At 43.2% G+C, this 17,732-nt stretch overlaps 1 protein-coding gene across 5 annotated transcripts in view; it reads right to left on the bottom strand.

Annotated features, from left to right (window-relative positions):
* The window catches only part of klhl12 (kelch-like family member 12), a 113,821-nt gene that overhangs the window by 13,523 nt on the left and 82,566 nt on the right, over positions 1-17,732 (bottom strand). For all 5 annotated transcript variants that reach the window (XM_073053945.1, XM_073053947.1, XM_073053946.1 and 2 more), the window contains 5 exons: positions 12,810-12,916; positions 10,599-10,794; positions 9,491-9,649; positions 3,773-3,871; positions 831-1,017 (listed from right to left, as the gene is read on the bottom strand). In XM_073053945.1, the coding sequence (XP_072910046.1) occupies positions 831-1,017; positions 3,773-3,871; positions 9,491-9,649; positions 10,599-10,794; positions 12,810-12,916 (748 nt within the window). The remainder of the gene's footprint in view (positions 1-830; positions 1,018-3,772; positions 3,872-9,490; positions 9,650-10,598; positions 10,795-12,809; positions 12,917-17,732) is intronic.

The following is a 17,732-nucleotide window of genomic DNA, read 5'->3' as shown; positions in this document are numbered from 1 at the left end:
GAAAAGCAGCTAGTCAGGATGAAGCCTAGGTCATTACAGCTATGAGGAAGTATCACACTGCCACCTTCGAGGAAAAATACAAAACCATATAGTTAAACAGCAAGGTCTTTTGGCTCAAGTCTCCATGTTGGCCAAGTTATCTACTTCAGTTAGTCCTATTTCCCGTATTTAGTCCACATCCCTCTGAATCTTTCCTATCCACGTACCTGTCCTGTCCAAATGCTTTTTGAACATTGTAATTGTACCCATCTCTACCATTTCCTTCGGCAGCCTGTTCCATATAGCACCATGCTCTCTATGAAAGACACAGATACTGGAAATCCAGAAAGCATACACAAAATGCCGGAAGAACTCAGTAGGTCAGGCAGCATCTTTAGAGAGCCGAGACCCTTCATCAGGACTGTAAAAGGAGGACGAAAAGGCTAGAATAAGAAGGTGGAGAAGGGAAGGAGTACAAGCATGCAGGTGATAGGTGAAGCCTTCCAGTCCTGGCAAAGTCCTCGTGAATCTTTAGTACACCGTTTCCAGTTTAATTATATCCTTCCTTTATCAATAGACAATAGACAATAGGTGCAGAAGTAGACCATTTGGCACTTCGAGCCTGCACCGCCAAGCTCACAGAAATACACACAAAAATCAAAGCATGGTCTCACCAAGATCTTATATTGTTGAGGAGCACCAGTGAGAATAACTCAATTAAAGAGCTCATTGTAACTTATTTAATACATATTTCTTCAACTACTGCAAGATACAGACCACGAGCAGGTAATTGGTTTATCAAAAAGCCAACAACATAAAAATTGCCCCATCTTGTTTGGATATTGACATACCCAGCAATTGCATATAATCTCCCACGAAGTACTGCTGCTCCCACGTAGCATCGAGGTGTTGTCATGTTAGTTATCATCACCCACGAGTCTGTGCGAATGTTATATGCTTCAACCGATGCAAGATGGGCTGTTCCGTCAAAGCCACCAACCACGTAAATATGGTCATTCAGCAGAGCCACCCCAGCTCCTATTAATGAGTGGACAGAAGAGGCAATATACAATCAAACACACTGGCTTTTGGTTCAGTTTGAACTTCAGAATACATGTCAGAGTTCAGAAACGAAGGGCAGTTAGACTAGAGCACTGTCTTGAAAGACATGTCCATAGATAAGTTCAATGTATTTTATTTCTTGGAGAAAATTTCTGCAAGATTTATCACTGGCCTTCCCTATGGTCAGCAAAATCCTGATCCTTCATCGTCTGTGATCTGAGATATTGAATTACACATCAGATCCCCTATCACTATCTGATGGATCCTGGTCCAATCTTCTCTCACCTTGGTTTGTTAAGACTTCATTCATTCCTAGTTTCTCGTTACCATTCCTCCTGTTCTAATGATACAATCTTCCATACAAATTCTTCCTCAAACAGAGTTAACAGGACTTCAACGGCTTCCATTTCAGCTGTGAACCCTTCTCCACACTTCCAGAACCAGGAGAGGCATTTCTTTCACCTCAGCCTTGCCCTTTAGTCATTTAATATCTCTTGGTCTGCTCCCAACTAAAGATCTTCCTTTCTGTTGCCATATCCTTTTGTCTCTTCCTCTGCACCTTAGATTGCTACTTTCAGTTCTGATGAAAAGTCCATTGACTGAAATATTAACTCTGTTTTTCTCTCTCGGTAGATGCTGAGCTTTTCCATAATTTTATGCTAAATAACTTCACAACCAATACGGCCAAAGATTGGCAACCATTCAACTCTCTAAGCATTACGTCTCTGCACTACAGGAGTACTGCGGTTATTGCGTATGCAGTCTACAAAAGAGTACTGTGGTTACTCACTCTGACAACTCCCAGCCCACAACCTCTAACTCCACGAAGGAGAAGGAAAGAACCCCTCTGTGTCTGATGTGATGAAGTATAGTTAAGCCAGGCGTGTGAAGTGTGTTCCAGTAATTCATGGTGGGATACACTTCTAATGCTTTTCAGTCAAGCATGCCTTTTACATAAATAGACTTGTGAAGCCTCCTTCAACACAACTTAAAGGGATACAGTATATCTGAGCCGTCTGCCACTAGAAACTGCCCAGTCAATGACTGAATTATTTATTTAACTGAGTCTTGACTTCCTTATCGGAGACCACAGTCAGTGCAAATCAATGGTGCTGCTCAATGCTTACCTCTCTGCTTTGCTCTCTCTACTCCCATGATACAGTCATGGATGTAATGACTAGGCACAGCTTAAACACCATCTATAAATTTGACGATGACAAAAATGATGTAGGCAGAATCTCAGATAGTGATAAGGAGATGTACAGGAGTGAGATAGATCAGCTTGGTCACAACAACCTTGCACTTAACGTTAGTAAGACCAAAGAATTGATTGTGGACTTCAGGAAGAGAAGTCAAGGGAATAAAAAATTCTGGTCCTCATCGAGGGATCAGCAGTGGAAAAAATGAGCAGTTTCAAGCTCTTGGGTGTTAACAGCCCTGAAGATCTATCCTGGGCCCAACATACTGATGCAATTACAAATAACACATATCAGCGGTTATATTTCATTTGGAGCTTGAGATTTTCTTCGGAGGGACTCTGGAGAGTATTCTAACTGGTTACATCATCGCCTGGTACGGAGGGGTCACTGTACCGGAGGATTGCATACTCAGCCAGTTCCATTATGGGCACGACTCTCCCCAGCATCCAGGACACCTTTAAAAAGCAGCATCCATCATTATCACCCAGGACACGCCCTCTTCTCATTGCCACCATCAAGGAGGAGGTACAGGAGGCTGAAGACACACACTCAACTTTTTAGGAACTGCTTCTTCCCCTCTACCATCAGATCTGAATGGACACTGACCCAACCATGAACACTACCTTGCTTTTTTTTGCTCTCATGTTGCACTACTTGTTTAATTTTTTTATATACATTTCTTATGGTAACTTATAGTTTTCTACGTATTGCACAGTAGTGCTGCCATGAAACAACAAATTTAATGACATATGCCAGTAATTCTAAACCTGATTCTGATTCACTCCATGAGCCTCATTTCCCATTGTGCTGCTGCATCCAACCCCTTGTTCAACCACTGACCTCTGGTCTTGCCTGATCCACACCAACTACCACCTCCAGGGGCTCCATCCTGCCACTTGAAAGTTCGCCATTCCACTGTCTTCCAGCATCCAATACCATGCATCCCAACTCATGAAACAAACCACCTTCACCTCCATGATCTCTTACTTCCATCCCTTAACCAGAAAGTCCTTCCCTCTACTCCCCAGGCCTTTACATTTTACACCCACCTCATTCTCTTTCCCCAAATTCGTGCTAGCTCTGATGTTCCTGACCTGGTGAATGCAAGGGAGAAGTTTTGTTTCGCGTAATGATGGCTGTCTTGTCTTGTCCATACTGCACCAACCGCTGCCACTGGGCTATAAACATGCAGGAGCAGTGTGTGGTTCAGTGCCTTGCTCAAGGACAACCACGCTGCCTCGGCTGAGGCTCAAACTAACGACCTTCAGATCGCCAGCCCAAAGCTTTAAACACTTGGCCACTACGTGGTTCAGTAGCATGTGTCCTCTTGAGCCCCAATGAATTTCTAATTCTGCACAGCAAATGTTTAATGCATTGTTTTAAGTGCTGACCAGATCCAAGGCCCATATCTTTGTAACCAATCACTGAATATTTACTGTCACTGAGGATAATAACAAGATGTAAAATTCTTGTGAAGAGGTCCTCAAGAAGGAACGTTTAAGAATTCAGTTCACCTGCACATTCTGACCAACCTGAGCGCTTGGTAGCCATTGGTGTGACATGTGTCCAGTGTCCAGTGTGTGGGTCATATCTCTCCACAGAGCTCAGGATGTTAATCCCATCATATCCTCCTAGAACAAAACCAACAAGTAATTTCAGGCTTGATATATTGACCATATTTCCAAGAAATTACAAAATCATTTGGAACTACAGCAGTTAATGGAATGGAGGAAAAACAGCCGTAAAATTAGCATTTAAATGAAACATGAACCTAGCCATTTTACAGGCATGCATAAATCCAGGTGTGAGAAAACTAAAAGCAGAATAATATAACTGGAATCAAGGTTTAAGGAGAGATGCCGTCTGACAACCTTGTCACAGCTTCTTGTGAATTCACAATTCAAGTTGAATGTAGAGAGCCTTTTGTAGAGTGCATTTTGTTTCTACAAATTGAGGGCATTACTGGCAAAGTCCACCCCTAATTGCCCAAGAAGGTGATAGCAAGCTCCCTAAGAGGCAGAAGATTTCAAACTCTTGACTTAGAAAGAACTACAGTATGTCACCCCGTCGGAATGGTGACCTGCTGGGGAGTGCTCCAATACTATAGACCTTCTGCTTTTATCCTTGCTCATAGAGGTAACAGCTTAGGTAAAGCAGTCCTGCAAAGGAACTGGAGTGCATTTTGTAGATAGTACTCAATGCAGCTGGAGTGCCCTGGTGGAGAGAATGATTGCTTAGTGTGGTTAACTTAGCTGCAACTGAAACCAAAAGTGTCATGTGTTACTGGAAAATCAAGAAAGCAGTACGTATTCTGACCTGCCTGCACGAACAGTGAAAAAGCTGACAAGGTCAGACAGATCACTTGCATAGATTTCCCAATCTGCTCTGCTCCTGCAGCTGCAATTTTTGAGTGGCTGGCCTAGCTGAGCTTCTTAACCAAAGTGGTAATTGTGTTGAATGGCAAAGTCTACAGTCAAGCGGCCCTGATGACACCAAAAGTCAGCAGCAATGAGTGAGTAAGTGCTGCTTGGTAGTAAAGTTAAATACACCTCACATCTTTTTGCTCTTCCACGTACACTTTTAATTAAGATCCACCAAAGCCTTAAGCTGCAAAGATTCAGGGTTAAGGCTAGGAATGAGCAAGCAGTGAATGAGTGACAGAAAAATTCATTTGTTGGAAGAGATGAGGGGTGATGGTGGAAAAACAGGATTTGATGCTAGGGCTATTCACATAATTTGTTAGTGGGGGCTCTCCTTTCAGACTGAGTACTGCAGGTTCAAATCCCACTCCAGAGGATTGAGTATCAAATCCAGACCAGTGATTCTCAATGCTGCATTATAAAAAATTATATTAAACCAATGCTCCATGTGCCCAGTCAGGAGAGAAGAAAGATCCAATGATGATCGCAAAGGGCAGTAAAGTCCTCACAACATCTTAGCAAATAGTTATTTCTTAGTCAATAGCTAAAAGAATATCTGATCTATATCTGAATACTGATGAAAGGCCCCAAGTGCACAAAATGACTGCAGTGTTCCTGTGTTTCCACAGTGACAAAACGTCAAACACTTCATCATATGTAAAACCACCATTGGGACACTGAAAGGTGCGTAGTTGAAGGTCTTTAATTGGAACTCAAGAGTTCATCATTTTTATCAAAAACTAGGATAAAAGTATAAAAAGGATTGAAAATGGATCACAGACACTGTAGACTGAGGTTAGATTCTAACTCTGAGGCTACATTTGGATTTAAGACAGAGGAATAACACATGGCATTTACTGATGATTACTTCAAATAGGAAGCAATCAAATTGTTCAGAAAATGGTGTGAAAATTAGTGTGAAAATGGCAATGATCAGATGCACCAATAAAGAGATACCAGGATCCCCAGAAGGATGAACTAAGAAGACCTGAATTAGTTCTTGCTCTTACCCCATCCACCCGCCACTTTACCAAGGATAGAGTTCCTTTTGTCCTCACCTACCACCCGAACAGCCTCCACATCCAGCACATAATTCTCCGAAACTTCTGCCAACTCCACATTCCCCCACCCCCCCACCACCACTTTCTGCTTTCTGTCGGGGCTCCCTAGGCGACTTCCTTGTCCATTCATCCCTCCCCACTGATCTCCCTCCTGGCACTTATCTTTGCAAGTGGAATAAGTGCTATGCCTGCCCCTACACCACCTCCCTCACTACCATTCAGGACCCCAAACAGTCCTTCCAGGTGAGGCGACACTTCACCCGTGAGTCTGTTGGGGTCATCTACTGTGTTTGATGCTCCTGGTGTGGCCCCTTGTATATTGGTGAGACCGACGTAGATTGGGAGATTGCTTCGCCAAGCATCCACGCTCCGCTTGCCAGAATAAGTGGGACCTCCCAGTGGCCACCCATTTTAATTCCACTTCCCATTCCCGTTCCGATATGTCCATCCATGGCCTCACCACTGTCTGATGAGGCCACACTTAGTTTGGAGGAAGGAACACTTTATATTCTGCTTGGGTAGTCTCCAACCTGATGGCATGAACACTGATTTCTCAAACATCGAATAATGCCCCCTCTTCACCATTTCCCATCCCCTTGACCCTCTTTCATGTTGTCTGCCCATCCCTCCCCTCTAATGCTCCTCCCCCCTTTTTCTTTCTTCCATGATGACCTGTCTCTTTCACCAATCAATTTCCCAGCTCTTTGCTTTCCCCTATCACCTGATGTTTCTGTCTCCCCTCCCCCACCTTTCAAATCTACTACTCATCTTTTTTTCTCCAGTCCTGCCGAAGGGTTTCGGCCCAAAACATTGACAGTACTTTTTTTCATAGATGCTGACTGGCCTTCTGAGTTCCTCCAGCATTTTGTGTGTGTTGCTCGGATTTCCAGCAACTGCAAATTTTCTCTTGCTTGTGCTAAGAAATACACAAGTAGCTTGAATGAGTTGAAATCTCAACAATGGCTCTGCAACTTCATTTGCTGAGTAGGTGAGCAGACAGGTGCGATGGTTCAACAACCATTTCCTCCCCCTTCACTTACCACTGGCCCCAAAACCCTCTTCCTCATTTCACATTTGCTGCGTTTCACATGCTTACTGGCCTGTCCCTCAGGATAAGTGCCGGCCTCACTCAATCTTTGCCTCACTTTCACCACTTCCACCCCTCCCCGTCACAACGTAGACAGACTTGCAACCTCTCCCACACTCTAGCATGTCATTAGGTCACCATTTTTCCAATTTACCTGTCTTACCTCGCCATATCTGTATTTCCTTTCTCTTTTAATAGAGTTGTAGAGCATAGAAAAAGGCCCTTTAGCTCAAACTTGTCCGTGCACACCTCTAACCTTAAAACTATGTCCTCTAGTTTTCAATTCCCCAGCCCTGGGAAAAGGACTACTCCCCTACTTTATTCCTTATGATTTTATATACCTCTATGAGGTCACCCAATCAGTTTTCTACACTGCAAGGTGTAGAGGCCTGAACTGCCTCACCCCATCCTATAACTCAAGTCCTTTGAGTCCTGGCAATATTCCTGTAAAACTGCTTTGCACTCTTTCCATTTTAACCACACCCTTCCAATAACTGGGTGACCAAAACTAAACACAACATCTGGCCTCACCAATGTCTTGTGCAATCACAATATAACCTCAGCTGATGAAGGCCAGCATGCCAAAAACCCTTCTTCACTGCCCTACCTATGACCACATTTTAAAGGAACTGTACACCTGTACTCTGAGATCCCTCTGTTCCACCACCATATCCAGCGACCCTTTGTTCACTAGAAAAATTCTACCTTGACTTGTCCTTCCAAAATATAGTACTTTGCACACATTTAAATTACATTCCATTTGCCATTCACCAGCCTGTTGCAATTCTTCCCACTCCTCTTCACTGTCTACAACAGCAGCTAGTTTAGTGGAAACTGCAAACTTAAAACGATTCCTCATATATTCTTGTTAATAAAGATGACACCGTCCCCTCAGACACATCACTAGTCACATAACTCCAGCTTGAGAACCACCCTTTCACCTTATTTTCCTCCCATCCAGCCAATTTTGTATCCAGTTTGCTAGCTCACTCTTGGGTACCATTGATCTAACCCTTCTGAATGGAACCTTACCAGGAGCATTAGTGAAATCTATACTATGGCTACTGCCCTCCCCTCATCAATCTTCTTTGTCACTTTGTCAAAAAACTCAAATTTAAAAGACAAGATCTTCCATGCACGAAACAATACTGGGTACCCCTAATCAATCCTTACCTTTCTAAATATATCTTATCCATCAGATTGCTTTCCAGCAAGTTCTCTCCCTGGTGACTCTCGTACCACCCTGGGAAAGGTTTGCTGCTAACGTAATGGTCTTTCTGTAGAAGCATATGGTTAGAGATAACGGGTGCTTTGGAACATGAGCCATCCGACCAGGGAAGCCGGTTTTTCTGTTGCGTGCCTAACACCGGTGTGAGCTGGGGTCCTCTGTTCGGCAGGAGATGAAGTGGGAAGACGTTGGAGAGAACCACTCATAGGATTAGACCCGGTGGGGGACCGTGATTCAATGGAGCAAGGTGCCGCAGTCGACTGAGGATCAGTGAATGTGACTTTTGGAAGAGTTAAGCTCCAACTTGTCCACATTTGACTGTTTAATTATAATGGGCCCTCTTTGTTTTTTTCTTTCTTTTCTTTACTAACCCTTTAGTTAAGTTACGATTCATAAATATAATTCCTTTAATCGTATGCAGTGTGCTCTCTGTTATTTCTTGGCACTGAGTTGTAACAGGGTTGTAAATTACACAGCATCCATACAAACCGGGGTTTGGCGTGGGAGGACCGTCCCAATCTCACCGCTTTGGCGGGACTGGGGTGTTTATTCCCTAGACTCACGCAGCCAAGGAAACTAGGTGGGTTCACTCTTTTTCCCTTATTTTACTTAAAATATTCCTTAGCATGCTCCTTAATTTTCTCTATGAAAGCCATCTTATGCTCCACTTTGCCCTCCTTGAGCATACTCCAGCATCCCCTCTGTATCTCCAATAACTCACTTGATGCAAGCTGCTTGTAGCTGACCCAAGCCTCCTCCTCCTTCCTGAACATGGTTACAATATACCCTGGCACCCAGGGTTCCCAACTCTCAACTGTTTCTCCTTCGACTTTGACACAACATGTAGATCCAGAACTCTTGTGCTATCACTTTTAAAAACTCACACTTGTGCAGGATCTCTGTGCTGCAAACAACATAGCCCAAATCGACCTTTGCAACTTCTGTCTAATCCTGTTAAAATTCACCTTGTCCCAATTCAGAACTTAATCCTACAGACTATTTTAAAATAATTGAGTATTGAGATCCACTTTTTTCCAACCAGACTATAAACCCTGCTCTCACTCCTTTCCTTCAACCATTAAATTTTCTCAGTTTCCACCCTACCAGACTTCACATTTAATAAATTACTATTCCACATGCTCACTCGAGCACAGGGCCACCATGGAACAGATCTGCCCTCTGGAGTTGGAGTCATCTTGGGCAGAAGTAGGTGAACATTAGCTGGCTTTCATAGTCTGCTCCATCTAACACGGTGGAGGAATCTAACGTCCATACTCTGAAGCCCCTACACAGCACACTGGGTTAAGGACATCAAATAATGAGTTAGTTGGCAAGATTCAGCCTTGACAATCACACATGGCTGATTAGAACACTTTAATTCACTATCTTTTACTATGTACCACAATGTAATTAATCCACACCCAATGAAAACAGAGCCCACTGCAGCTACCTACCAAGACAGTAGATGATTCCATTCGCCACAACAAGACCAGCCCCTTCTCTTGCCGTCTGCATGTCCCCCAGCATGCTCCACTGATCAATGTTTGGGTCGTACCTCTCCATACTAGTGTGTCGTCTGCTCCCATCAAAGCCACCTGCTACATAGATCATATCTGAAAACAGAGAAAGATCAGGCAGTCCACAGTTAACAATGCAGGAGGGGAGCACTGGTACACGTACTGAGGCTGGGTCGAACCAGGCAACCTTTGGACTTCAATATTTGAAGGATTTTGCTGAACATTTTTTTTTATGCACTGGGCCTGATGTTAAGAAGGAGACACAACAGACAGCAGATACTGGAATATGAGAATTAACAACATGCTGGAGGAACTCAGCAGCTGTTGACGTTTTGGATCGAAAGCCTGCATCAGCAAAGGAGGAAAACTCCAAAGTGAATGAGAAGGAAAGGTTTCAACCTCAACACCGACAATTCCTTCATCCCCCAGCCCACGGATGCTGCTCAACCCACTGAGTTTCTCCAGTCTGACATTAATAAAGTTCATTGGACATCACTGACACCAAAGAAGATTGATGAACAGCTGAGGTCAGATAACAAAACAACTAATTTGTGAAGGTTGTTGGTACCTCCTCAATCAGATCCTGTAACAGCTTGAGCAGGACAGGGAGCAACTCAATTATCCGACTGCTCATCATCTGATTTACACATAACCAGGCTCACTTACAGGAATGATTTTATTTTTTCCTCTCCATAAGAACAGGGAAAGAATCCTAAACAGATTCTGTAGTTCACTGAAGCTGTACTAGAATAGCCTCGAGCACAATGTCCCCACACTGTGGATACTATGAAAACGTGCTCTAATGTCAGGCTCAGTCAGAATGGATGAGCACCCCATACACAACACAACCAAGATCAAATTCTTCTCTTCCCAGCCTGCTTAATCAAACATTAGACAGTGAAATTTAATTGCAGCCAATGTCCCATAGACCAACTCAGAACCTTCTCTCAGAAACTTTGTGTACATGTTCTGTAGGTCCCTTTAACTGCTGAAGATTTTGTTGCTGCCAACTTATCACAAATCCCAGGACAACAGCGAACCTCACCTCCGAGTGTTGTGGCTCCTGCTAGGCCTCGGCGCACATTCATTGGGGCAACTGAGTACCAGACTCCATCCTCATCAGATGTGTAGTCCAGACATTCTACTGAGCTAAGTCGAGATCGACCATCATATCCACCAATCACATATATCCGATCATTCAACGACACCGTGGCCACGTATCTGCGTTTCCTGGTGATGCTCTGTGGGAAAACAAGTAGATGATGTGAAGCTTGAACAAAATACTGAAATGGGACGCCTCAGTGAATGGAACTGTTGGAACCTTCCTTCTTGCGTCTGTTGTCTCCAGTGAAAAGTCTGAATGGCCATTCTCTGCCCAAATCTGGACTGAACTGTTGTATTCTCCCTGCATTTCCATGCTTGTTTCAGATTTGCTGCACCATTACTCTTGAATGTGAAGAACTTGCATGGACACATAAAATAACCAACTTAAATTTCAGCTCCTCAAAATCTCAGTGAACAATAAAGAAGCAGGGAACACTCACAAAATGCTGGAGGAACTCGGCAGGCCAGGCAGCATCTATGGAAAAGAGTAAACAGTCAACATTTAAGGCCGAGACCCTTCATCGGGCTGCCTGGCAAGCTGAACTCCTCCAGCATTCTGTGTGCATTGCTTGATCTCCAGCATCTGCAGAATTTCTCTTGTTTATGAGGAGGGGGGTTGTGAACAATAAAGTACAGATTAAGCTTGTTGGCTGAGAACGGGGCAGTAATATGGATTGAAGAGCTAATCACACTGGTCTTCTACTGGAATGGCACACAATCTGCACCAGCTCAAAACTGCAAATTCTCTTCCTTAGAGGATATTAGCCAGTTGTTTTTTATTATGTATTAAAATATATTTTCTTGTGGACATCACTTGAAAATCTGGCATTTTTTGTCCATGCCTAATTGCTTCTGAACTGAGGCAAGGTGGCTTGGTTTAAAGACACGTTAAAGCCTAAAAGGGTGAGGATAGTGTATGTTGTTCCATAAAGAACTGGTGGGTTTTAACAGCCATCCAGTACTTTCCCACTTATTGTTCCTGTTACCAAGATCTTCTTTAAATTTCAGAGCATGACATGACTCTGGATCTTTTGAGCAATGATCCAAGTTTCTGGATACCAGTTCTTATATTCTATTACAAGTCCCATAAACATTTACTGAGAAGCTCATGTCTTACGACGATAGGTTAAACAAGCTAGGGCTTTTCTCTCTGGAGCGAAAGAGAATGAGATGTCACTTGATACAAGATAAGAGACACAGATCAAGTGGATTGTCCGAGAGTTTTTCCCAGGGCAGAAATGACTAATAAGAATTTCATAGTGACTGGAGGAAAATATGGGGGGATGTCAGAGGTTAAGCTTTTTTATACAGTAAGTGATGAATGCATGAAATGCTCTGCCGCGAGTGCTGGTACTGGCAGATACATGACGGACATTTAAGAAACTCAAACAGGCACATTTCATTCATTCATTATGTGCCGTGTCCTGTGACATGGGCGATCGTGGTCTTTCCACAACCATAATTGTTCTTGGCAAATTTTTCTACAGAAGTGGTTTGCCATTGCCTTCTTCTGGGCAGTGTCTTTACAAGGCGGGTGACCAAGCCATTATCAATACTCTTCAGAGGCGTCTGCCTGGCTATTCACCAGCTGCTCATACGACCATCCACCATCTGATCGGGGGAGATAAGCAGGTGCTACACATTGCCCAAGGATGACCTGCAGGCTAGCGGAGGGGAGGAGTGCCTTAACCCGCCACCCAGGATAGGCACATGAATGATTGAAAACTGGAGGCTATGTAGTAAGGAAGGGCTAGATTTTTAATGTTATTTATTTAGAGATATTATAGCATGGTAATAAGCCCTTCTGGCCCAATGAGCCCATGCTGCCTAATTACACCCAATTAACCGACTAACCCGTAGAAGTTTGGGACGTGGGAGGAAAACGGAGTACCCTGAGAAACCATGTAGTCACGGGGTGAACGTACAAACTCCTTACAGTGGCGGGAATTGAACATGGGTCTCTGGCGCTTTGATAGGATTACACTAACTGCTGCAGTACCATTCTGACCCTGTACTAAGATTATAGGCTGAATGTCCTGTACTGTGTTTTCAAATACTGTCAGATGATTTTCTTCTATAGCCCACTCAGACTCTCAGATTAAATCCACATCATATAATTTGCAGCAGGATACAATTTGAAAGAACTACTCACCGACAGGAAACTCCACTCTTGAGACTTTGGATTGTACTTCTCCACCACATCAATAGGAGACTGCTGGCTTCCAAACCCTCCGATCACTAATAATACTTCATTGGCTCCTGCAGAAATGAGTATACATTCCAAATATAAAAATATATGAAGAGAATAATCTAGCATTTTTTTTCATGACTTGAGGGTATCCCAAGCCTGTGTGAAATTCAGCAGAGTTTAATATACTGTAGAAAATTCCCAGCTTCTGCAGTGGAGACCAAGCAACTGAAATCAGAAATCCCAAGAGAAAGAAATGAGGGGCTGGCCTTCTTTTGCTACATAGTTTCTATAGTTGAAGACATGCGCTAAGTTTGCTTTGCAAGAGAAAGACAGCTATCTTTGGAAAGTGTATGATAAGCAATGGAATTGATAATGTTAACAGATACCTGTTGGGAATGGAGATATACTGTAGGTGATTGTCCAACAATAATTAAGCCTGGCTGATAGAACAAAGTCCCATCCACGGCCCCAAAAACAAGGAGACTACAGATACTGGAATATGGAGCAACAAACTATCTGCTGGAAGAACTCAGCAGGATGAGCAGCATCTGTGGGTGAGGAAAGCAATTATCAATGTCTGAGGTTGAAACCCTGTGTCACGACTTCAAACTCTCTTACTTTTAAAACAAGTGTAGGCAATTGGAAGAGCGTGGGAATAATAGGAAAACATATGGGGTGGCACAGTAGCATAGTGCTTAGCACTACGCTTTACAGTACAGACCTAGGTTCAATTCCTGCCACTGCCTGTAAGGAGTTTATATGTTCTCCTTGTGACCCTGTGGGCTGCCCCTGGGTGCTGCAGTTTCCTCCCACAGTCCAAAGACATATCAAGTTGATGGGCTTATTTGGTCACTGTAAATTGTCTCATGATGAGGCTAGGATCATATCGGAGGATTGCTGGGCAGCGTGGCTCCAAGGACCAGAAGGGCCTGTTCTACACAGTTTCTCAATCAATAAGTTAACTTGCACAAGGCTTATACCGAACCTCTATGTTAAAAAAATTTTACATTTAAACTTCTATGCTGAAAAGATCAGGTGGAGCTGCAACAAGAAAAGACGTGAATCATGGATTGGAACAGCTCTTCCCACCAGATCTCTACTGCTTGTAAGTAGACTTGGGGTTTTCCCGAGGTTAGATGGTCACTTGACGACAAACCAGGTAAGGTTTCGACCCACATCAACAAAATCTGGAGATCAAAGCTCTGGATGGTGATCATCACAGAACAGTTTTTGGGAACTACCTTCACTGAGTTTTTCATTTGGGGAAAATAGTTAAATAGAATAGTCAACAGGAAAGTAAGAGGTGTAAGGATTTAATTTAATTGCTGAGAATTATCATAGACTTGCATTTGGTCCCTCTTCTCTGTTGTCTGAAATATACCTGTGTCATCTGAAGTATAATCTTTGCAAGGTATTTTTGTCCCATGAGGTCTCCTGGTGTTACCAAGTAAAACAATCCGTTGTGTACCTAGTTTTTTGGTGATTGAACATACTTCAGGACTGGAAGCACCTTCTGCTCTTCATGTCCACTCTATCTATGCCTTCCAATGAGAACCCCTCACTACTCTAAACTCTAACAAATACAGGCCCAGAGCCATCAAATGCTCCTCATAAGTTAACCCTTTCATTTCCAGGATTACTCTTGTAAACATCCTCTGGACCCTCTCCAAACCTAGCACATCCTTTCTTAGATAAGGAGCCCAGAACTGCTCACAATACTCCGTGTGGTCTGACCAAAGCCTTATAAAGCCTCAGCATTACACCCTGGTTTTTCTGTCCTCTTGAAATTTATGCTAACATTACATTTGCTTTCCTTACAACCAACTCATCTACAAGTTAACCTTTACGGAATCCTGCACGAGAATTCCCAAATCCCTCCGATTTCTGAATTTTCTCCCCGTTTAGAAAATATTCTATGCCTTCATTCCTTCTACCAAAGTAACTACACATTTCCCTATGGTGTATTCCATCTGCCACTTCTTTGCCAATTCTTCTAATCTAAGTCCTTCTGCAGACTCCCTGCTTCTTCAGCATTACCTGCCTCTCCACCTAGCTTTATATCATCTGCAAACTTAGCCACGAAGCAATCAACTCTGCCATCTAAATCATTGAAAAATAATGTGAAAAGAAGCAGTCACAACAGACTCCTGTGGAACACCACTAGTCACCAATGTTGACCAGAAAAGGCTCCCTTTATTCCAACTCTTTGCCTCTGCCAGTCAGCTAATTTTCTATCTTTCCTGCAATATCTTATTTAGCAGCCTCATGTGTGGAATCGTGTCAGAGGCCTTCTGAAAATCCAAGTAAACAATATCCACTGACTCTTCTTTATCTATCCTTCCTGTTATTTCTTCCAATAGGTTTGTCAGGCAAGGTTTCCTCTCAAGTCATGCTGACTTCAGCCTATTTTATCACGTGCCTTCAAGTACCCTGGAACCACACCCTTGATAATGGACTCTATTGCTTCCCTATCTTCATACAGAGTGGAATTACATCTGCAATTTTTCAAGTTTTTGCAGTTAGCAATACCCATTGAGCAAAAATTTTTTTCACTACCTGCATGACGAGATTGTTGTGGTTCATGAGAAGAATTTTAACATAGAACATAACAGTACAGGCCTTTTGGCCCAGGATGACCTTTTAATATACTTCAATCTATTGCATCCTTCCCACGTGTCCCTTCAATTTCCTTTCATCCATGTGCCTATCTAAGAGTTTCTTAAAATGCCTTAATGCATCTGCCTTTACCAACACCCCTGGTTGGGAATTCCCACTGTTTCCACTCTGTGTAAGATGTACCTCTGACATCCCCCTTATACTTTCCTCCAATCACCTTAAACTTATGCCCCTTCATATTAATCATTTCCACCCTGGGAAACTGTCGGAGACTGACTATCCACTTGATGTACAGTCCTTATCATGTACACCTCTATCAAGTCACCTCTCATCCTCCTTTGCTCCAGACAGAAAAGCTCCAGCTCCCCAGCATATCCTCATAAAACAATTTCTCTAATCCAGGCAGCATCCTGGTAAATCTCCTCTGAACCTTCCACATCCTTCCTATAGGTGACCAGAACTAAACATAATATTCCAAGTGCAGTCTAAACAGGGTTTTCCAGAGTTGCAATGTTACCTCATTGCTCTTGAACTCAGACCAATGACTAATGAAGGCCAACACACCATATGCCTTCTAAACAACCCTATCAACTTGTGAGGCAACTTTGAGGGCTAAAGACATGGACCCCAAGATCCCTCCGTTTCTCTACACCGCTAAGAATCCTGCTATTAACACGGTATTCTGCCTTCAAATTCAAACTTCCAAAGCGAATCACTTCACACTTTTCCAGGTTGAACTTCATCTGCCAGTTCTCAGCAAGTTCTACAATCCTATCAATGCCCATTGCAACATGCAACAACCTTCTAAAGTATCCACAACTCCACCAACCTTTGTGTCATCTGCAAACTTACAAAACCCATCACTCCACTTCCTCATCCAAGCCATTTATAAAGATTACAACAAGTGGGGATCCTAAAACAGGTGAATATGGAACACCTCAGGTCACCAATCTCCAGTTAAAATACTCTCCATCTAACATAGAAAACCTACAGCACAATACAGGCCCTTCAGCCCACAATGCTGTGCCAAACATGTACTTACTTTAGAAATTACCTAGGCTTACCCACAGCCCTTTATTTTTCTAAGCTCCATGTACTTATCCAGGAGTCTCTTAAAAAACCCTGTTGTATCTGCCTCCACCACCATTACTGGCAGCCCATTCCACGCACTCACCATTCTCTGCATAAAAACTTACCCCGTCATCTCCTTTACCATAACATTGGAGAGGGATAGGAACAGACAAGTTAGGAAAACATTTAATTGGAGTAAGGGGAAATATAAGGCTATCAGGCAGGAACTTGGAAGCATAAACTGGGAACAGATGTACTCAGGGAAATGTAGGGATAAAATGTGGCAAATGTTCAGGGGATACTTGCATGGAGTTCTGCATAGATATGTGTCAATGAGACAGGGAAAGGATGGTAGGGTACAGGAACTGTGGTGTACAAAAGCTGTTGAAAATCCAGTCAAGTAGAAAACAAAAGCTTACGAAAGGTTCAAAAAACTGGGTAATGATAGAGAGCTAGAAAATTATAAGGCTAACAGGAAGGAGCTTAAGAATGAAATTAGGAGGGCCAGAAGGGGCCATGAGAAGGCCTTGGCAGACAGGATTAAGGAAAACCCCAAAGGCATTCTACAAGTATGAGAAGAGCAAGAGGATAAGACATGAGAGAATAGGACCTATCAAGTGTGACAGTGGAAAAGTGTGTATGGAACCGGAGGAAATAGCAGAGGCACTTAATGAATACTTTGCTTCAGTATTCACTACGGAAAGGGATCTTGCCAATTGTAGGGATGACTTGCAGCAGACTGAAAAGCTTGAGAATGTAGATATTAAGGAAGAGGATGTGCTGGAACTTTTGGAAAGCATCAAGTTGGATAAGTCACCGGGACTGGATGAGATGTACCCCAGGTTACTGTGGGAGGCGAGTGAGGAGATTGCTAATCCTCTGGCAATGATTTTTGCATCATTAATGGGGACGGGAGAGGTTCCGGAGGATTGGAGGATTGCAGATGTTGTTCCCTTATTCAAGAAAGGGAGAAGAAATAGCCCAGGAAATTATAGACCAGTTAGTCTTACTTCAGTGGTGGTAAGTTAATGGAGAAGATCCTGAGAGGAAGGATTTATTAACATTTGGAGAGGCACAACATCACTAGGAATAGTCAGCACGGCCCCGCCAAAGGCAGGTCCCATCCCATGAGCCCGACCAAATCCCTCCAGGATGCAACCAAACACACCAACGAAGACAGAGCAGCAGATGCAGTGC

This window comes from Hemitrygon akajei, chromosome 8 (assembly GCF_048418815.1).
Source record: "Hemitrygon akajei chromosome 8, sHemAka1.3, whole genome shotgun sequence".
Lineage (NCBI taxonomy): Eukaryota > Metazoa > Chordata > Chondrichthyes > Myliobatiformes > Dasyatidae > Hemitrygon > Hemitrygon akajei.
The sequence above is the reverse complement of the archived record's forward strand: the minus strand, read 5'-3'. Positions and strand labels throughout refer to the sequence as shown.